This window comes from Parasteatoda tepidariorum, chromosome 4, assembly GCF_043381705.1.
Source record: "Parasteatoda tepidariorum isolate YZ-2023 chromosome 4, CAS_Ptep_4.0, whole genome shotgun sequence".
NCBI lineage: Eukaryota > Metazoa > Arthropoda > Arachnida > Araneae > Theridiidae > Parasteatoda > Parasteatoda tepidariorum.
Window position 1 is genome coordinate 27,437,587 of NC_092207.1, and position 23,383 is coordinate 27,460,969.

At 30.4% G+C, this 23,383-nt stretch overlaps 1 protein-coding gene across 6 annotated transcripts in view; it reads right to left on the minus strand.

The window, feature by feature from the left end:
• Positions 1 to 23,383, minus strand: part of LOC107446020 (salivary peroxidase/catechol oxidase-like) — an 87,083-nt gene that overhangs the window by 60,682 nt on the left and 3,018 nt on the right. For 3 of the 6 annotated variants that reach the window (XM_071179574.1, XM_071179572.1, XM_071179573.1), the window contains 7 exons: positions 22,611 to 22,779; positions 17,139 to 17,357; positions 14,109 to 14,237; positions 8,598 to 8,727; positions 5,434 to 5,642; positions 3,373 to 3,543; positions 1,930 to 2,109 (listed from right to left, as the gene is read on the minus strand). In XM_071179574.1, coding sequence (XP_071035675.1) covers positions 1,930 to 2,109; positions 3,373 to 3,543; positions 5,434 to 5,642; positions 8,598 to 8,727; positions 14,109 to 14,237; positions 17,139 to 17,357; positions 22,611 to 22,695 — 1,123 coding nt within the window. In that variant the 5' untranslated portion in view covers positions 22,696 to 22,779. Of the gene's footprint in view, positions 1 to 1,929; positions 2,110 to 3,372; positions 3,544 to 5,433; positions 5,643 to 8,597; positions 8,728 to 14,108; positions 14,238 to 17,138; positions 17,358 to 19,908; positions 20,078 to 22,312; positions 22,450 to 22,610; positions 22,780 to 23,383 lie in introns of those variants that run through there. The other 3 variants (XM_071179569.1, XM_071179570.1, XM_071179571.1) reach the window with 2 other exon arrangements.

A 23,383-nucleotide genomic window follows, 5' to 3' on the forward strand; every position in this document is an offset into this window, starting at 1 on the left:
ATTTGTGCCATTGATGAAAAATAGGTCTAAAATAGATCATGTGAAGTTTGAATCCTTTAACTCTTTATAAGACCATTTTTTCTAGTTATGTTAATTAAAAACATTCTTAGGATTGAGAGAAATTTCCAAATAGGAATTCATTTAACTGAAAATAATTTTATTATGAAGTCTTTTTTTCTTTTGGTAGGTCAATTTCAATTAACAAAATAGTGGCTAAACTAAATAAATTCTAGCTTACAATTTTATTATCATAATCAATCGTACATAAATACATTTGTTTCATTAAACAGACAAAAAGTAGCGAACAACTAAGTTTCAAAACTCATCTTTGAGAAAAATGAAACGATTGAGAAGGGGAAAAAAATAACTGCAATCGATGAAGTAAATCGATGGCACAATGGTCTCTAAAAATTAATTGAAAAGAAGAGCACATAAGAAAAGATGAAATAAAAAAGAATTATTGCATCTCTTCCAGCTATTATATATTACCACGTAATGCAAAGAGAAACTATTATTGCCATTTTCTTTTTACTCGTAAGAAAAACTCTACTCAAAACAAACAAATTTGAAGAAAGATATTTTCTAGAACTCAGATAAGAAGTGAAAATAAAAGTACTCCTTCCGGCCTTTTCTAATGCCCATAAATTATACTCCGAAGCAAGATACAAATAATTTTAATCTCGCGAATAATCATATCAACAAAATATATGCGAATTTCTTCGGATGTGATTTGCAATTTTTAAATAAAATTGCCTTTAAAAATAGTTAAAACTTATTTATCTTCATAAAATATACAAAAATCTCATAAAAAAAGCAAAGCCTCTACAAAAGTATTATGATAGTTTTGAGAAAATATTTTGTACAGATATATCAGAGTTTGTAATTAATTTTTTGTAATGTAACTGAAATATAAAGTTATGTATAAGTTGTAACGTAACGTTAAAGAAACTGTAATAATAGAAAGATTCAGCATAGTGCTTGTCTTACGTTAATTGTAACGCTAACTCGTTTGCGATACAGCAATTTGTACTGAAATTTTTGCGCATGCGCCGTGAATCTCAAATAGCATTAACGTTAGAGCTAGGGGAGACCGTAACGCTTCACGAAATCTTTCTATTATCACGCAAATAGGCATACGATCATTTTGGTATTAAACTAAAGTACCTTCAGGGTTGAAACACGAGATGATAGGGAAAAAAACGCTAAAATAGAGGAGAAATTACAAACTACAAAAACAAAAAAGGATTGTCCAATGGATAGGGGAACGAACAATGGAAGCTGCGGCTGAGATGCAACGCTAAATAATTTCAGCAGAAATATTACATAATTTTTCAAGTGGAATATCATTCAACATTGTACTCGGCCACTAACTTAGATTTCTGGGAATCATGCTATATTTTTAAAAAATCCTATGTCATATTTCTTTTATCCATTTTCAAATGTTTTTAAATCTGTTTTATTTTGATTTCTACATTTTGTAATAGATTGCGTTCTCACATCTTGTAGCATTCGTAGCACTACATCCACACATATACGTTTTTCTATTGTTTATCAACTGTTGATCACTGTTGATCTCGTTTGATTATGTTCCTCTACCCTGTTGAATAATCGTTTTTCCTTTGTTGTAACTTTGTCATTTCTCCTGCATCTCTTTGTTTCTCCTTTTCATTCTGCGTCTTGACACTGAAGATGGTGGTTTGTTATAGTACCGAAACATTCTTTGACATTCCTTGTGCTTGTTCCTTGTTATTTCCCACGCTGCTCAATGTTGACGTTTGTCTATTTTTGTAGTTAAAATGTCCTAATAATACTAATAAATGGTTTCTAATAAATAAAATTTTATTTCAAACTATTAAAAGCTTAAAAATCAAAAATATTTCAGAATGGTCAAATACTTAACAAGAAAAATAAAAAAAAATTAATATTTACCAAATGTGCAGTCAGATCGTGGAGCTGCTACTGATCGTAGAAATTGCATGCAAGTTACATTGTATTCTTTATATAACGGATCGTTGTCCGGTACATGAATGGGCATGCATTGCGGGTGCAAAAGCTTCTGATTGTTCTGTATTTCAGGATGACAGCAAAGGATTCCATCTCCACTTCCAGCTGAAAAACAAAAGAATGTTTAACTATAAGAAGTCCATCATTAATACAATACAAAATTTCTTAATCTATTTATTTACCATTGTTGTTTTAATACTTTTTACTTAACTCCCTTTCGTACATGTATACTTTTGAGCGGCAAACGATGCAATAGAAGTTTGATCACTTTCCAATTAACTAGAGGGTTTAAATTCTAATTAGAGTTCTCAGTTAAATAGTAATAGTTTCACTCGTGCCCTGTCTATTACAGTAGAATTTATCGCTAATTAAAGTTTAGACTACTTTCTAACCATGTTCAAATTTAAACTAGATTATTGAGTCAAATAATAATTTAAGTTACGGTCATTTTTTGACCACTTCATCAAAAATTATAAAGAATTGAAATTTTGACTTCTTTCGTCTAACTAAAGTACTAAAATTCTAACAAGAGCTCTGTACTGGCTTTCCCTGTTTTCAAATAAAATTTATCGCCAATCAAAATTTTGCCCACTTTCCGACACTGACAGACAGTAAAACTTTTTTTTTTAAATAATAAAATAAAAATTTTAACAAACACACATTTTTCAAGTGGAGTAAAAAAAGTTCTCGTTTTCCGTTTTAGGGTCATTTTTTTTAAAGTAATGTTCTGTTAAAATATTTTCAGAATTGAGACTAAACTATAAAAAGAAATTTGTTTAGCTTATTACATAAAACACACTTGATTTCTAAGACATTCTTTTTGGGGTAAGATGGGTCGTATTCTCAAAATTTTACCAAATTAAAAAAGAATTCGGAAAAAAGAAAGCCATAAACATGAACTTGTGTATTTATAAATTGTTTATAACTACAAATAAACTCGATGAGATTTGATCAAATGAACGAACACATAATACACAGGAAAATCTTTTCTCCCCAATGTTGGCCTCTCTTTTTGACCTCACACTAGCCTTTACTGTTACCCACATTTATGTAAACTAAGCCTTTCATTAGTACTTTTTTGTATTTTCTGAATTTATCAGAAGATGGCAGCACAAGTCATAGGTGGGGAAAACAGCTCCACCTATACAATTAAAAATTAATGAAATTTACGAGAAGTTTGCATCCCACAACTTGTAAAGAATAATATGTGACAAAACAGAATTATTCCCTCTTTTCAGAATAGAATAGAATTATTTTAACATAAAAATATTTAAACGTGCTCTATAAGAAATATTTTAAGTAAAATATCATAAGTTTAAAAAAAATAACAATCAAATATCTATAAAACAGAAGTGATGTTGTACTTACCATGCGTAACACCTGTGAGTGACAAATCGTAACCTAAAAATTGAGCCCACAGAGTAAAAGCTGTTGTGATTTTCCGACTCGGTCTATCCAAGGGATAAAACACTCGTTGTGACACTTCTCTGGCACTTGGTAAAGGTCCTCCATCGTATGATGCTCGTGCTTCATTTATTCCTTCAAATGAGCAAAAATTTATCACTTTTACATGATGCGTCTACGAGTGGTACAAAATTTACGAAGTCATGTATAAAAAATTATTTCTATTTGTAAAATATGTCTTTCCTATATAAATAAATAAACAAACATTCTATTTATTTTCATCTGTAACGCTATAGAAATTGTTGTAACATAAAATTTCTACTCATATTTGTTAAAATTTATTTATTACTATCTAATCGTATTTGTTATATTTTATTTGTTACTATCAATTCGTAATTATTATAATTTATTTGTTATAAATCATTTGTTATTATCTACTTGTATTTGTTATAAATCATTTGTTACTATCTACTTGTATTTGTTATAGTTTATTTGCTATTATCTACTCATATTTGTTATAATTTATTTGTTATAAACCATTTGTTATAATTCTTTTATTAACTACTCTTACTTGCTATTACCCATTGACAAAATGGGTCTTGGTTTGGATTTGATGGCGTCCACACACATTTCAACTGTGTTCAAGAGTAACAGTAAACAGTGCGCATGCGTCGTCATTACATGCGCTGCTATGACGATATTACAATTGCCTTTCTACTCGTTCACTTTTAATTTATTTTCTATAATTCATTTGCTATTATCTACTCGTATTTGTAATAATTCATTTGTTATAATCCATTTGTTATAATTCTTTTTGTCGTAATTCATTTGTTATTAACTACTCGTACTTGTTATAATTTATTTGTTATCATCTACTCGTATTTGTTATAATTTTTCGATGCTATTAAAAATGAGGTGTTTGGAAACCAAGTCGATCCTTTTCAAGGAAAGGAGGTTCAGCTCGATTTTGTCACTAAAAGCCAGAACTACTAAATTTTTCTATTAAATTAAACCCGCTGTAATCAAGCTTTTACAATTGGAGTTTTTCGGAAATTCTTTAAATATTTTGATACTCTAAACTGTACACTGTTGAAAATTTCTCGGAAAAATAGGTTAAATTACAATTTATTTAATTGTTATTTTATCATATTCCATAACAGTCAAATTACCATATATAGTATTGAATTCAAACTGCTAATTGTGCGAAAATTGTTCCTTAACTGCTTTTATCTAATACGGTTAAACAACCAGGATTTTATCGCCCTAACTAAGCCCACCAAATGAAGCCACTTAGTACCTTACAGATGCGTACCTACTACACCTGAGAGAATAAATCCGTCAATCTCATGACTGACTGACAGAAGTTCGAGTCCCAGAACTGACACCACAATATTTTTTTAATTCCCTTCAACACATGTAAAATTTCCAGTGTCCTGCATTCCCGAATTTGTGACTTTGAGCTATTAAAAAAACTACTATCATTTACGCATAGATGGCACCACCATAAAGCTGTTAAACTATCTCTATTGTCCAGTGAAATTTCTTATTTCGGATTTGAAGCCATGCTAGTTGTAAATGGCTAAAAAACCGTATGGTTCATAGTTTTTTAATCATATTAGTTGTAAATGGTTTTAAAACCAGAACGGTAAAAAATTTTCTTTACCGTAAACTTAACGGTGAATTGGATGTACAAACAGCTACTGGTAATTTAGTCATAATTTTAGAATGAAAATTCTAACAGAGTAACTACAATTACAGTAGCGTTATTTTTTATCTTATAATTTTGCCAATACTGTGGCAAAAATGACAATATTTTCTGCACTTATGCTGTGTGATTATACTTGATGAAAGAATGTTTTTAAAAGATATTCTTTAGTAGCGTTTGAGTTATATATAAATACAAAAACTGTTTTCGTGAAAAAAATAATAGTTTCTAGTACAAATATCATACAGAGCTCTAAATTTCAATTTTAAATAACTTCCATGTTTAAAAGTTGAATTATTTTAATTCATAAGTTTACTAACCGTCGGCATATCGAGGAGGCAAGATCCTCGAATACGTTTGAAAAGATTTTCCCCATTCTGGGTGCAATAAATTATTACAAGAACCATCTGACGTCCGGTATTTCGTTGTTGGACAAGGAGATGATTTAGGACAAGTATCAGCAATAACGGTGTTAGCTAGACTAATGTGCCTTAATCTTTCCTTACTCTGCATAGAACTCAACTGGAACCTGAAAAATACAATAATACAAGGGGTGATCAAATGAAAAGGTACGAAACGACGTAAAAACGTAACAGTTAAATATTTGCATATTCTGCCATGGGAGAACGTAGCGAGACATCTCGGGATGCGATTTGAGTCTCTGACTGGGATCGGAGCATGCGCTGGTGCCCGCATGAGCAGGAGAGAGCAGAGGCTCTTATCAAAAGCGGCGTCCAAATGATGCGGCAGTCCGTATGAGGACTGGATGGCGTTGGCCTTGCAAAATTCGACGATTGAGGAGCAGCGAGGAGTTATCCGATTTCCTCGAGCACAGAAAAGCCATTAAGTCTGTAAGTGTACTGTGAGACACTCTGACGCCTACGCAGGTCCATCGAGAACAAAAGACCGGGGCTGCTCACGGAGAGTGTGGTTCTGCTCCATGATAAAGCGCGTCCACACGTCGCCAGTCTCACACACATGGAACTGACCAAGTTCAAGTGGGAGACGTTGGACCATCCACCCTACAATCCGGACTAGTCGCCCTGCGATTTTCATGTGTTTGGTTCACCTGAAAGGGAAGCTCTTCAACTCGGACGACGTACTCAAGGACGCTGTGAAGGACTGGGTCTCGTCAAGACCACATGAATTCTGGGGATCCTGCGGCTTGTTCATCAGTGGGATCGCTGTGCACAGGCCTATGGTGTATATTTTGAATAAAGTCTACATTTGTACCCACCGTGTCGTTTCGTAACTTTTCATTTGATCACCCCTTGTAATTTGCTAACAGTAGAGTCCCGATTATCCGAATTAATGTGGACACAACTTACTCGGATAACCGAAACACTCGGTTAAAGCGAAGAGTATAAAAAAGGAAAGAAAAAGAGTAGGTATAAATGCAATGTACTTAACAAATACCAGATTTATACGAGTACATCACATACAATTCACATTATGATTGAAAAGCTTCCTTAAAAACACCCAAAGAGCATACTTTACGAGAGTTCTTACTTAAAAAAAGTTTTTTGCTTTACACTACTTGGGCGCTTTTCTGCAGCAATGTTTCGCCATTTTTTTAGGGATAACAGGAAAGCTGATGTTGCCTCTTCCTGTTGTTCTAAATATTCATTAGCACTTTCGATAACTTTTAGTCCATCTGTATGAGAGATATTTATATGCTTTGATTTTCGTCGTCTTCATCATCTTCGCTAGATTCATTGTAATTATTGACGATATTAATGATCATTTCATCGGATCAAGTTGTTGGATTTAGTTTTCCTGAGCGTTTCGGAGATAAAATTCAGACTTTTTTTCTGGCGGTAATTTTAGAAATAAAAAATAAACTAGAACAAAAAAAAAATCCTTGAAATATCTGATAGCTCGGTTAAAGCGGAAATTCGGATAATCGCGACTCAACTTGGTATAATTTTTGAAATTGAATTTATTTCAAATATTGCATCGTATTTGATAAGCCTTTTGCTAAATGGAATTTGTTTATGGAATAAATACCTTTTCAACGATTATACAAATTTTCAAATTTTAAGTAATGAAAGCACCTAAGTAATTAAAAAATAGCTTGATGCCCTCTAGCTATATAATCATTACTATATATTGGAATAATGATATAATGGTATAGAGTTAGATTAGAATATTAATAAACTGGATAACTTAACTATACTCCTGATTCCTTGATATACGATAATACGAAACAGGATACAGGAATTTTAAAAACATTTTTTTGCGAAGGTTCTTCTTTAATAAAATGGCTATCATTCGAAATAAATTTTTAAATTTAAGTAAGGAATTTCAATTTTTAAATTTATTATTAGTATAATAATAAATTTAAAAATTTAAATTCCTTACTTAAATTTAAAAATTTATTTCGAATGATAGCCATTTTATTAAAGAAGAACCTTCGCAAAAAAATGTTTTTAATATTCCTGTATCCTGGAATAAAATATGGTTTAATAAAAAAAATGGTTCAAAATTAGATAAACATGACAGATTGAAAAGTAATTGTTAAACAGCAATTTATTTATTTGCTGCTGAGTTATTTGTAGCAATAATTTGAAAATATTGCATGATGCCTGAAAAAATGGGTTTTAATTTTACGAAGAATAATAAATTTAAAATTATTTTTAAAATTTCCTTGTTATATTTTCAAGATGTGAAAAAAATATCCTTGGTTCAAATCTAATAATCGAAGAAGAAATCCATGGAAATATATTTCAATGAGTACAAATTAGAATAAAACCACACCTTAAAAAAACTAGTTTCTGAGAATAAATAAACAAACTAAAAACTTTCCATTTTTAATTCATTTTTACCCTTTACTTTAATTTATTTAGATGAAATCCAAAATTCTTATTTTCCTTCACACAAAAAAACATTGAAATGTATGATACGTAAAAAATATTGCAATGTAATTTTAAAATATTAAGATTCAATAATTGCTCGCTTTGTATTATTTTTTTTTAATTTTAATGTTTATTTAAAATAATTATCTTACCTGGGAAACAACGTAATGAACGTAATGGAGTATATCTGAAGTTAAAACTAATCTAGGGTTTTTCTTAAAATATAATGCAGTGAATGAAGACAATTTCTCAATTTTAACATGGAATGACACTTGAAATGAATAAAATTGCTAAATTTTTCTGCCATACAAAAATTTTGAGCAAACAATATTTTTATTTTCAATATTTTTCTCGTTAAGTTTAGATTAGTTTTGCAATTAGGCTCTCCTAACTTACACGCTATTGCTGAAAATTTTCAATAGCATGGGATTCGAACTTGAGAACAAAAATCACAATTGAAGTTGGAAAAAAAATTCCCTTGGAGATGTTGAAATGAGATAAACCATCATTTAAATATTTAATTTATTTTTGAACTTTAAGTAAACTTTATAATGCGTGAAAAACTGCCTGTGCTGCCTATAAAAACGAGAACAGCGCGAAGTTCGAATGTTCAAATGTTACAAACTTACGTTTTAACTAACTTCAGTGTAGCTTCGACTCCTGTCAATCCATCTCTTCCCAATTCCCATACTTTCTTTTTATTTCCATCAAATTGTGCATCAAGAAAATACTCAGGGTTGTCCTTTCTCACTATCAAACCTAAAAAATTACATGGATAATACGTTATTAGGTGGAGATCAAAGTTTCTTCCAATATTTCCTGTAGTTGAACACATTATTTGAAAGGAAATTTTTAACTTATGTAGATCTCTAGATTAATAATATGTTTTTCGTATGAGACCAAAGTTTTTTCCAGTACTTCTTGTAGCACACTATAGGATATGAAGAGAAATGTTTAAACTATATAGATATCTAGATGAATAATAAGTTAATTGATTGAGACTAAATTTTCTGCCATTACTTTCTGAACTTGAAGAAAACTTATCAAACTACACATATCTTGATCAAAAGTATGTCATAAGATTGAGAAAAAGATTTCTTCTAGTACTTATTGTAACTCACTATAGGATTTGAAGATAACTTAAACTACACTGATCTTTCTGATGCATTGATGAAGGTTGCCCTTTGAGCATCCGAAACAGCTGTCTGCTTTTAATAATATTTTTGTGCTCTTTAACGTTGTCTACCTTAGTTTGTACACTGATCTCTTCCTGAATATGTTATTAGGTTGAGACTAAAGTTTCCCCATGTACTTACTGTAGCTCACTAAGGCTTGAAAACATTTTGAATAATGTATTACAACTGCTTACATGAATAATATGTTCTAAAGTTGAGAGTGGAGATTCCTCCAGTACTTCCTGCACTATTAAACTTAAAGAGAACTTTTTTAGCTATACAGATCACTAGATGAGTAACATGTAATTTGGTTGAAACCGAAATTTCATCCAGTACTCCCTGTAACTCACTGCTGGATTTAAAGACAATTTTATAAACCATGCTGATCTCTTCCTGTTATTAGATTGAGATCAAAATTTCTTCTAGTTCTCTCTATTATTCACTATGGAATAATATATAAGATATAAGTTTCTCCCACTACTTCCTGTAGCTCACTAAGGCTTGAAAACTTTATTGAACAATGTATTATAAGTATTATAATGTATTCTAGTTATCTCTATCACTGTAGAATGTTTACTTTACTTTTACTTTTTAACTTTTTTAACTACACTGATCTCTACATGAATAATATGCAATTAGGTCGAGACCAAACTTTTTTGCAGTATTTCCTGTAAATCACAATGGGATTTGAAGAGCACTTTTTAAACTCTACGTGAATAATATGCTCTTACGTTGTGAGAAAAATTTCTTCCAGTACTTTTTGGAACACTCTAAAAGATTTTTTTTTAAATTAAACCATCCAAATCTCTGCAGCCTAAATAAGTTCAAAGCAAGTTTAATTTCTATACAAAATTAATTTTTAAAAAAAAATTAAATAAAAAATATCAAATTATTATTTTGTTTAAAGCTCAGATTACATTATAATTTTAATCAATAAATGCATTCTCATTATTTAGTTGCATAGTTGATTTATTTGAAAGTGAGGTATTTATGTAATTTTTTGTATCATGACTCATTATCCTACAAAATATGCATTTGACCATTTAAACCCATTTTTATGAGAAGGAGATGTCTTAGAACATAAAATAATAGTCAATTTGCAAATTCAATGTAATTTACATGTTACACAAGTTAAACTTAAATTACGTGTAACTAACATGCATTTTTTTAACATAATTTCAATTTTGGATGAAATTTATGTCTTCAAACTACTTGCATAAGTTATTAAACAATATTTATAAATCTATCCAAATCAACTAATTTAAACACTTTTCCTTGTCTATTTCTTATAGCATATTTATTTTTAAAAGGAATTAAGTTTTAGTTTTGTAGAAAGGTGTAAACTATTTTTATGTGATAAGCAAACGAAGTGATGTGAAAAGAAGTGATCCAGCAGTTTTGGAGTTGAAAAGCGATAGAAAACAAGAGATGCTGTCCCTAATTAAATGAATTTTCTTTGACCCCAGACATCTGAACTTAAACCAATGTTATTTTGTAACTAATCATTCGATCATGGAATTTAAAACACACTTCTTTTTATATTTTCTTTATGTATGCCAAGCAAAATAATATAACTTAACAGAAATTACTCTTAAATTTTTATTTAAATATAGATAAGTAATAAAATTTAACGTTTGGAAGATTTTGAAGATTAAAAAATATCACGATAACATATCAAATTCTGACTGGCAGTGGTCGATAGTCGTTAGTTAGACGTTTTATAATCTATGGTTGAATCTTGCTGAGAGGTCCAAGAAATTCCGAAGTAAACTTGTCCAGCAACCTAATATCTATGTTTTTACCACAGCAAAACTAACTAAAGCAAAAATTTAATTACAACATATTGTATGAATACAAGCCACTTTTTAACTGGGATTATTTACATTTACGCCTACCAAAGTAAAACAAAAGAAGAGTAAGTTTTCATTAAACCAACAGTCTCTCATGAAAAGTCATTTAGCAAAGACCACTCGTTATATTAAATACGTACCCCGAATCTAAGGATATTTTGAAACTTTTCCGTTTCTGTTATTTAATCTGTATTGAACGACTTAGTGGAAAGTTTACCTTCTAAATACTTTGGGGAGAGAATTACCTCCAGTCTGTCTAATCCCGTTTCAACGAATTACCGTGACAGAATATTCCGCTAATTAGAAATGTATAGAGTAAAACCATGGTTACAGAAACGAGAAATCACCTAAATTATATAATATTGGTTCGAAATCATGAGTTAAATTTATAAGGAACTTATGTAGAAAGGATAGATAACGGTTTCTTAACCATACTCGGAACTCTATTTGCAGATATTTAATTCACGTTTATGAGTTGTTAAGGCTATTTTTGCGAACTCTGCATTCATATTTCTGAGAGAAACATTGCAGGATAAGCTTTCAATTTTTTTAAACATTTACAGTCTATTGGTTTTGATGGAATAAGCTGAAAATAATTTATACACGATATTTTAAGTAAATACGGTGATTTAAGTGAAATAAAAATTTTCTCAGAAAACGATCTTATAAATTAAAGATGTTTGAAATGTTCACTTTTAATCTTTACACTCACACACTCAGTGGCACGACAGCCCAAAGGGCCAAGGCCTACTGTGCCCATCTCAGTTTTCTTGACCTTGGGCTATGGGGTGCAGGAGCAGATGTTCCGGTCAGATGGTCAGCCGAACGCGGAACCCGCAGTGTTTAGTTCCCAAGCATATTTGGTACTCATTTATCGACCCAATGAAGGGATGAAAGGCTGAGTCAACCTTGCTCGGCCCGAGGATCGAACCCAGAACCTGTGTGCACGGGAGGGCGAAGCGCTACCACTCAGCCACCGGGAGTCACTTTTAATCTTCCGTTTTGTAAAAAATAAAAAAAAGACTCCACCAAAGCATTTTAGATGTATATTGGAAATAATATAACATTTTAGATGTATGTTGGAAATAATATAACATGATGCTTCAAAATTCAAGATCTAATTTAAACATGTACAGATTATTCTTTTCTTTCAGAAAACATGAATAGTTTAACATTAGTAGGCACTATCTTTAAAATAGTTTTCCTTAATCAATATTAAATGCCAGCAATTTTTTAGTGTACTTAATATGTGCATAAAAATTAAATAAAAACTTTGCAACAACGGTAGAATTTCTATTTGCTATTAAGGTTTTTCTTTTTTCTTGGTATTCTAAATCAAGTTTATTGGGAGTCCCTATAAACATAATGCAATTGTGTTCAATTTGAAAAAAAGCTATGAATGTCTTTTATACCGTTTTAACATTCGTTTTAGTTTAGATTATATTTCAATTTATGTCAGTTAAATATTTTTTTCTTGAGAAATATTTTCTTTTAATTTTTATGTGACAACAGTATGATACAAATCTTAACATCCGAATCCAGTTTTTAAAAACTGAAACATAAATCGTTTTTTTTTTTTAAACTTTAAGATTTTGAATATACAAAAGGGTGCATGACACACCGAAACCAAAATCGCCCATCACGTACCGTTTGGAGAAAACATGACATGCTTTTATTAAATTCTCAGATATAATAATCCTTCGAGAGCCTCGAAATCTCGAGAAGGTAGATAAAGTTTTTGCAACTATAAAAGTTGCCAAGATCCCCCAAATTGTCACCAACTTGGCGACAATTTCACTATCAATGAGAATGCTGTTTCTTAGCCTGTAATTTGTTATTATGTTCTATGACTACATTATTATGTTCTATGACTATGACTACATAAGTCACCAAACTAAAATATGACTTTTCGAAAAAATAGTGCTTAGTAAGAAAAAAATAATTGCAGATGCGTTAGTTTCAGCTGAAAATATACAAGAAGCACGTATTTTCATCTAAAAAACGTTTTTATGTTTTAGAGTGATATCAGTTATCCGCTTGTCAAAATTCTGAATTTTTTGTTTATTTTTTTATTGTTTATTTCAGACACTGCATATGCACGTTTTATTTTGTTTATATTATTTACGTATATATGATTACGATGCTAAAGGAATCTTACTTATGATTTTTCTTAGAATTCACTTTTAAATCTTAACTCTGTTTAAGGCTTAACTTACATTTAAACATTAAATTTAAACTCTGGAAAGAATTTTACTTAAATGATATGAAAGCTTGTTTAAAACTGATTCAGACCAATTTATTCGGGCACACATTTTTATTTTATGTTTAATATTCCAGCATTCTTTTCCTACTTGTATAGTTACTAAATTGTCTCCTTGAGTCTCTGTGCTGCCATCTAGTGTGGCAGAAACTAGACGTTCAAGTTAACATGGCCAACGGTATCTCACCCATTGTGGTGGTCCTGAAAGAGTGGATAGCACTTCTGGAGAACGCACTAGGTCTGCTCATCGGGAAGACTGATTGTGCAGCTCATAAGAAATTTAGTTACTAAATTAAACGAATAGAAATGCTTTGTTTATGAATATAGTAATATATTGAGTATATGAATGAATATATGTTTAGTGCAAGAACAAATATGAAGTAAATAAATGCGTTAAGCACAGGATATTAAGACTTTAGAAGTATCTAACTCAATTAAAGAAAATCAAAATGTTTTTCTTTCTTTTCTTTTTTGTAAAATTTCTTTATGTGTTATTACACTTGTTCCAATTTACAGTCATTTTAATAATTCTAAACAATTTTTTGAATATAAAAGCTGGATGTTTCAGACATAAAATATTATGTTTAAGTTCGAAACAACCAGCTTTAATTTTTAAAAAAATATTTAAATTTGTAAAAATTAATAAAAATTTAAGTATAAATGATCCAAACAGTTATCTTGACAAAAATTATTCGAACAGCTTGATTTTGTCAAATTAAGTTATATGCATTTAAAGTATGCAAATGTGACATTCATAAATTATCGAATTGCCTAAAAGTAAAAAACTTAAATTCTTGTCTCAAGATACTCGTCTGTATTCCGTTTATTTAATTTTGTAAAATTCAAAAATATTACCTCTTCTTTGAAGTTCGATTTCCAGTTGATCAATTCTCTGAACAATAGATCGACCCTCTTGTCCAGCAAAGTCCAAATCAGAGGAACTTATATCTGGCATATTTGCTGGTATTTCAGGACGCAGAGGACCTGTAAGACAATCATAATTAGAAATTTCCATGGAAATATTTTCAATATGAGTCGGACGTTGCAATTGCATATCCATGCTTACTTAGAAAAGCTGGAGAAAAAATAAGCTGTACTAGTGAACATAAAAGCGTAGAAAAATTGCCTAAGTTCAATAATAGATGAATTCTCCAACAGATGTTGAAATTGTTTGGAGGGAAAATTAAAGTGAGAATTACGTTGTAATAATTTAACATTAAATATTCATTGACACCTAACACTTTTAACGATAATCGGCATAAAAAAATTTCTTGAGTACTTTCGTTATTTCTGTTGTTTTCATATGCTTCAAAGTTTTTGCAGTTCTAACTTCACCAAATATCCAAATGCAAAAAGTGTGCTTAAAACGTATTCTATCAATGAAATAGCGAAACTTCTTCGATAAGTGCACCAGTTTAATTTTTATAATTTCTGAGTATCTAGAGTACCATTTGTTATTTTTTTCCTGAAATAATCTTTAAGCCGTTGTACATTGATTTTAAACTATAAAATCGCATGATTATATTTGCAGTTCATGTTGCTTCAAATAGAAATAGAATGAATAGAAATATTCTAAAGCGGACAACTTCGGTGAGCTATAAAATGAAATCTTGGTAATTAGTGCTAAATCATAACAGCACCCAAAATTGCACATTTTTCAGAATCCGTCTATGATGAACCGTGGTGACTCAGGGGATACAGCTTTCACCTCCCAATAAGGTGAACGGGTTCGAATCCCAGCTATGACTGGTCGATACGAATTCCGCACCCGGCCGCACCGACCACAGTGCTGACGTAAAATATCCTCAGTGTTCGACGGATCATAGACTAGAGTCCCCTTGAAGTCAGGCTAACCGTGGGCTAACCGTTTTCCTCTCCATGTAACACAAATAAGGGATAGTTCCATCTCCTCCACGAAGACATATCTCCCCCAAAAATTGATCCAAAAGATCCCTTGTATTCTGGATTAGGTTCAAAACTACAAGACTACGGAGTTTGACATTGGCAGCGGTAAGCTCAAAATTGGGTCGGCTGTTCAACGACGATAATAAAATAAAAAATCCGTCTATAATGGTTGCTAATATTAAAGATGTATCTTTTTAATGTTTTCTAAGAATGTTAGTGAATTTAATATATAATTTTCGTACCAGCTAAGTGGCACGTTTGCCATAGGTTTGCCATTTCTGTTCTTGGCTGCCTTATCTGTGAATCCTTATACTATTTTCTCTGAAATGTTTTATAATTAGCTCAATTATTCCAATCTTTAAATACATTTTATATTCTAATCAAGCATAGATATAAGGTTCGCATAGCCGGGAAAAATTCAAAAACTGTTGACAAATGTTGTATAAAGCTTTTGGAAATTTTAAAAGTTTTAATATCACTAGAAATTTAGTAGATATCTAGTTACATTTCCTTTAATCTATAGTCACATTTTACTAGATGAGAATTATTAAAAACAATTTGCAAATTAAGTAGATATCTAGATACATTTCCTTTAATCTAGGATTACATTTTACAAGGTAAGAATTAGTAAAAACAATTGGTAAATTAAGTAGATATCTAGATACATTTCCTTCAAACTACTGTTACATTTTACAAGATAAGAATTAGTAAAAACAATTTGTAAATTAAGTAGATATCTAGATACATTTCTTTTAATCTATTGTTACATTTTACAAGATAAGAATTAATAAAAGCAATTTGTAAATTAAGTAGATATCCAGATACATTTCCTTTAATCTACAGTAACATTTTACAAGATAAGAATTAGTAAAAACTATTTTTTCCTTCGATCCTTCTCTAACACGTTTTCAATATTTCCCGGTTGTGGCCACCCTGTTAATCCTCATTGAACTAGCTCGTAAGACGTGCTTTTCAAAAAACAAAAATAAAACGTTTTCACCAGTCACGCATCATCTCTTATAAATAACTTCCAATAAGTTCACTGTATCTCCATCATATCTCCAAAAGTCCATTGCCCATTGTATATCTTATATAAGTTCATTGCAATACGTTGGATTCTGATGAGATTTAAATATTAAATTGTATTCTAGTTCTAAAGTTTTAAGCATTTTAGTTGATATAAAGGTTATTTGAATTAAATCTTTCAGTTTTGGACAAAATCCTTTCAGTCTGGTGAAGTACAAAATTGAACGAATTTATGTCATATTCGAATTTAACTTCTAGAACATTCTGGGACATTTGAATTTAACTTCTAAAACATTCTGGGACATTTGAATTTAACTTCTAGAACATTTGGGGTAGAGCGGAGAATAGGAGAATTCTTCCACAAATAAACATAAGAAAAACATTTTTATTGACGAAAGTGAATTTATATAAGTTTCCATCACTAGTTAACGTGTGCAAAGTCAGAGTTGAGAGCACCGGTAGAGTTAATTCCAGCGATTTTGAGGGAAAAGTTGCATCAGTCGGAGCGAAATAGAAACGGAGAATCGGGGAAAAGTAAATATAAAATCCTTATTTAGTTTATTGTAGGAAAAAAATGAATAAAAATCTAACTAATTCAAAAAGCTTTCTATCGAAATGAACCAAAGATCCGGAATGCTATGCCAGTTTGGAATTCTCGCCGAAAGAAATGCGCCGCAAAGTTTCCCCGCCTATGAAAAAGAGAATTCTTCTGTTAAAATTTCCCGCCACTCGCCAATTTGGTTGAATACTACTTACATTTTCATAATAAAAACTCACAAACTTAGAGTGTAAAGTGCAATCTTCATGATGTAAGGACACAGTTTATGACATTTTATCATGAAAACACCAAAAGTATGTTCTATACATGAAACACAAACATAAAAATTGTTTTTCCTTTGTTTATTTGTAGAAATTATGCTGCTTCAAAATTTCCCGTTCTCTGAATAAACCAACCTGAAGCTCGTGATGGTGGAGGTTTCCCGGGGCAGCATGTTCCAACTTGATTCTTATTTATGGTGCATGCAGACTCTTCGAGGTCTTGTGCTGATTCAAACCGAAATACGCACAGGCCAGCTGGTCTACAAAAACCTTTTCCTCCGTCATATGCTATGCACTTTACTTCCGGTATTTCTTCCATTGCTGGAAACACAACCGGCGTTTCCTCATCGAAAGCTGAAATTTTCAATAGCAAAAAAATTACCCTAAATAAGCACCATTACTAAAAATAATTTCATAAACAATACATATTTAATTATTTTTAAAAAAATAACTGAAGTTTTTATAAGCTGTAACTTCTTAGGAAGAAATGTAGCTGACCTAAAGACAAAAGGCAGATTAAAAGTTCTTAAAAAAAGGTATCGTCTGCAGAAATTATATAGTTTCATGCATAAAAGCTGCCAATTTATAATAGTAGTTTATAACATTTCATTTCACTATTTTATTCAAGGCAATAACTCACACACAAACTCGAGTGTAAAAAACATATGAATAAAGATCCATAGTTAAGCTTTAACCAAAGATTCATAGATGAGCTATTTAACCCAATCAGTTTCTTGGAATGATGCCAATAAAATGACCATTTAAATTCCAATCTGAATGATTTTTTTATAAAATAAGCACGTCATAAATTCCTCTTTATGGAGATAATCAAAAATCCGTTATGTAAGTTGACACACCGTCATTATTCTTCATTATTCACATTTTTCTTGCAATTACTGATATCGGATCATTTTTCGTATTAAATAATATGAAGTATGTCGAATTTTAAATTACTGAAAATGGCTAATAATTTAAAAGAATGTATGGTAAAACTTATACTCAGAATCTTTCAGTGGTCAGAAAACTATTGAAATCTGTATTAAGCATCCAGCATAGGGATGCAGTTACTATTTCAGCCTTTTACCTAATCGGAAAGTGGTCATTATTTCGATTGACTATAGATTTCAATTGGTATAAATATAACGATGAATTCTGTTTCTAGAGATCAGAAGAGAATTGAAACTTGGGGGTGATGTTATACAACATAATGCTTCAGTTAAAATTTCTGTGATCTAACTATTTAAGTGATCACAATTTCGATTGACTATACATTTTAATTGGTATAAACATAACGATGAATTCTGTTTTTAGAGATCAGAAGAGAATTGAAACTTGGGGGTAATGTCATACAACTTAAGGCTTCTGTTAAAATTTCAGTGCTCTAACTTTTCTTTTAAGTGATCGGAAGTTTGATTGACGATAAATCCTTTTTGTCCAAAAACATCACCATAAATTTTGCTTGTAACAATGACAAAACGATGAGAGCTAATACTGTTGTCCGGCACGGGGCTTCAGATGAAATTTCAGTGTTCTAGCTAGTCTTAAAGTGACCAAAATTTTGATTAAATATTTAATTTGGCAATAAAACGACGAAAAATTTTAATGTTTGAAATGTGAGAATTTCGGCTGCTTTTAAAGTCGGAATTTTATTTCAATCCTTCATGAAAGTGAGTTGATAAGAACGTAATACTAAAAAAAATCAAATTAGTGTTTGTATTGGATTAAATAGAAGTAAGCCGACCGGCCTGTGTAGGGGACAGGGAACTGTCCTCGCATCAGAAAGGTTCTGGGTTCGAATCCCGGACAAGGCATGGATGTTCTTTCCTTCTCTTTACTATCTGTCCTTACTGTGGGAGCGTACTGTGGGAGCGACGTTGGCCCACCTAATATGGTGCCCCTGTGAGAGAGGTCAACAAAATCTCCCTGTATATGCCTGAATTGACGGATGTTAACACAGGTGGGCATTGGAAAAACGCCGACCAGGTGGCCGAGTGAATAGCATGCCTGACTGCGGAGCCGATAGTTGCGGGTTCAAATCCCGCTCAGGGCATGGATGTTTCTTTCTCTCTGTGTTCTATGTCCTTTCTCCTTTGTGTGATTGTGTGAATGTGACCCGCCCTATAAACGGGTTTGTGGTTGTGTGACGTGGGCGACGCTGCTCCACCGCCATGGCTTCGCCATGGGTGCCCACTGTGTAACGAGAAGAGAGTAGCAGTTCTGGCACTCCTGACCAATGGAACAATGCATCCCAAGTGCCCGCCATTAAAAAGAAGGAAAAAAACAGAAGTAATAGCATATTAAATAATTTGAAGTGTGTTGTTTTTCTTTTAAATTATAAACAGACAATAATTTAAATTATAACAGTATTATAAAGAAAATGAATGGCAAAACTTCAAAAGATAGGAAAATTTTTGTTTTTACAAAAATAAAAACTGTGTTTACATTTAAAATTTATATAGAAATCTATAAGAATTGGATTTTAATACATGAAAATTAGATCAAAAGTTATGCGTTATGCAAGTGCTTCTATTTTTTTAACGTTTTTAACGTTTCTATTTTATTCTCAACCCTTATTTTAATGGCATCGTTAAACAAATGATAATTAAAAGATGGTACTTGATAATATATATATATATTATCAAGTACCATCTTTTAATTATCATTTGTTTAACGATGCCATTAAAATAAGGGTTGAGAATAAAATAGAAACGTTAAAAACGTTAAAAAAATAGAAGCACTTGCATAACGCATAACTTTTGATCTAATTTTCNATATATAGTCTTTATAAGTATAGAATACCCACAGATATTTCAGCTTACCCAATATTCTTCATCATATGACTAAATGTAAGAATTATTCAATTTAAAACAAAATTTTAAAACTGGTCTACATTTTTGATACTCACCTTGCCTTTTTATCCGTTCATAAAGGGAAACTTCAGTGGGATTAAAAAAACTTAAAATTGTGACGATTGCCAAAATGTTCAGCATCCTAAACTGCTTTCTGAATTCGCCTTGTCATCGCCATAAAAAAGTTGTGCTGGAATATTCCTCTACTAAAATTCATGCTTATATCTAAAAATAAATGAAAATTAAAAAATTATTTGAAGGCAATAACCCAGTTAATTATTTAAGTGCACTTCACCGAATTTTTCCATCTGAAAAAATCAAGTTTTCATGTAAATTTTGTTCATAATTTCTGAGATGTATTTCTTTTCAAATATAAAAATTTTGAAGATGGATATAATTTCTAGAACAGTTAGCTGCTAAACTCGATCTTATTCCTTCTTAATACTTTTCAGTGATGATACATGAAATTTTTTAAAAAAATTTGGAAAAAAAAGAGTTAAAAAAAGTTTCTTTATCTATAGTATTGAAAATCACATAGACGAACAGGTACTTGTTGCATATAATTATAATAATTTTAGCATAACGAATAATTACAATAATTTTAGCATAACGAATAATTTTAGCATAACGAGTATTTTAGCATAACGAATACCTTTAAATATTTTATCTAACCGAATATTATCTTATATACAAATAAAAGAAAAATTATCTTGCCTCATTTTACTCATGAAGCAAACTTAAAATATTTATTATAACAATGAAACGCATCTATTGTTGTCAATTAAAGACTAATCCTTCTAATGATTAAATTATTCCTTCTTACCTGATCTGCCAAAAAACTAATTTTTATTCCCTGACGTAGCACTTTTACACTGTCAACTCCTAAAATTAATTCCCTGAATGTACGCTTAAACTATGGATATTTGTTTTTAATTACGTTTGTCTTTATCGTAATCTTATTCGTTGATTAAGAAAAATCTTCTGCGAGGTTGACAAAAAGTTAAAAATGTAGTTACTCAAAATACTACTAATCATCCAAAACGCTCTTTTTTAAAGAAATAAACAATTACTTGTGTTCAATATTCTTAAATTAACAATAACATTTCAAACGTAAACAAAGTTATTAACGTAAAAAATGTTCTATGTACTATAATTTAAATTACTGATGATCCGAAATTTATGTCTCGTAGGAAAAAATAAAGTGTAATTATTTCTGTAAGCATAAAAATCTAAAAAGAAGTCATTTAAAACAAAGGAGGCTGCCTAAGTCTTGATATGCATATTACGTCACAAACTAAATGTAGTAATTTTCTTCAACTTTTCAACAGCAACAAAATTTCTTTAAATTTATAAATTAATTTCAATTACTAATGCCAAATTAAGTTGATAATTAATTCGTTGCCACGACATTTAAAGTTACTTCCATTGAAAATTACAACACTCAGCAAATATGTTGACGAAACAAGTCAATTATCTGCAGTCTTTCAAAAAACTCTGCCTCTAATCTATAATATCATTATCAAAAATAAAAGGAACAAAATATACCTAATAGGAATCCATAAATTAGTATTTTAGTTGGAAAAAACACAAAAGTTTATAAAAATTGAACAAATCAATGGTTACCGAGAACAATTAGAGTGAAAATAGAATTTTTAAAAAATACATCTAAACGAGTTTATGTAGGAATTAAACTGAAAAGCTTAGTTGCCCACTTGTAATTTGATAATCATGCTCAGAAACACAATATTTTCAATTGTTTATGTCTTCTCAATAGAGCGAACTAAAATACACGAAACGTTTGGTACATTTATAGCCAACATTTATCTCTGAATGCGAAAATATTCCGAATTGTTAAAGCAGGAGAAATACTCGTAGTACAAGAAAACAATTGATATGTTACCTGGAACGTTACCTCTTTTATCTTTCTTGCGATATATTACTGAATAATTAACAAATAAATGCATTATTATGGCTCGTATTATTCATGTTCCTTTTATTATTAATTAAAATGTGCATGACGGTTAATGGCGTAATTTGCTTATATGGGCAGATCTCTAAAACCTTTAACTTTTGATAATAAATAAAACAATAAAAAATAATAGGCACACTATTTTTACACCTCCAGAATTGTTTGAAAACGCATAAAATATCAGAAAATAACCGTGAGCATCGAAAATTTTGATGCCCTTATAAGTATAAACAAAAAATTAAAATTTTTGAACTAATTTTTCTAGGTTTATATACATTTCATTAAAAATCATAAAAACGACAAAAGTATCATTTATTTAATAAACATGTAAACTTATTGAACCTATTTTTCTTTTATTGATAAATTTTTTCTTTTTAATAACTTCATCCATATTTACCCTTTATTTTTCATCAAAAATTATTAGTATCATAAATGAACTGAAAAATTTTAATATTAAGTTAAATTGTTATAAAATGTATAAAAAGGCTTACTTTAATTATTTTCAGTCAAAAAATATCTTCAATTAGTAAAACATAGGGAAAAAACTAAGTTCTGATATGTCAAATTCAATGAATTAATTCTGAGGTTACGGTTTTGACAGGGTTACGGTCTGAACAACCTAGGGAACCTGATCGAAAATTTTACTCAGATGCAACGCAATGTGATGCACACAACACAGAAAATAAATTAGGCAATGACAAACGTGTGATCAAAATTTTGATTGATTCTAACATTTACTTTTCAGATCTGCGTCTGATTACGGTCTTGACATCGTAACTGTAACGTCACCTTGCCTTTTTATCCGTTCATAAAGGGAAACTTCAGTAGGATTAAAAAAACTTAAAATTATGACGATTGTCAAAATGTTCAGCATCCTAAACTGCTTTCTGAATTAGCCTTGTCATCGCCATATAAAAGTTGTGTGGAAATATTCCTCTACTAAAATTCATGCTTATATCTAAAAATAAATAAAAGTTAAGAAATCATTTGAAGGCAATAACCCAATTAATTATTTTAGTGCACTTCACCTAATTTTTCCTTCCGAAGTTTTCATATAAATTTTGTTCATAATTGCTGAGATGTATTTCTTTTCAGATATAAAAATTTTGAAGATGGATATAATTTAGAGAACAGTTAGCTGCTAAACTCGATGTTATTCCTTCTTAATATTTTTCAGTGATGATACATGAAATTTAAAAAAAAAATTTTAAAAACTTAAATGATAGATTAATAAAGTTCCTTTTATCTATAGTACTAAAAGTCACATAGACGAACAGGTACTTGTTACATGTATTTTTAATAATAAAAGAGAATTTTATCATAATGAATACCTTTAAATATTTTATCTAACCGTATATTATCTTATATACAAATAAAAGAAAAATAATCCTGCCTCCGTTTACTCATGAAGCAAACGTAAAATATTTATTATAACAATGAAACGCATCTATTGTTGTTAATTAAAGACTAATCCTTCGAATAATTAAATTATTCCTTCTTACCTGATCTGCCAAAAAAACTAATTTTTATTCCCTGACACTTTCACCGTGTCAACTCTTAAA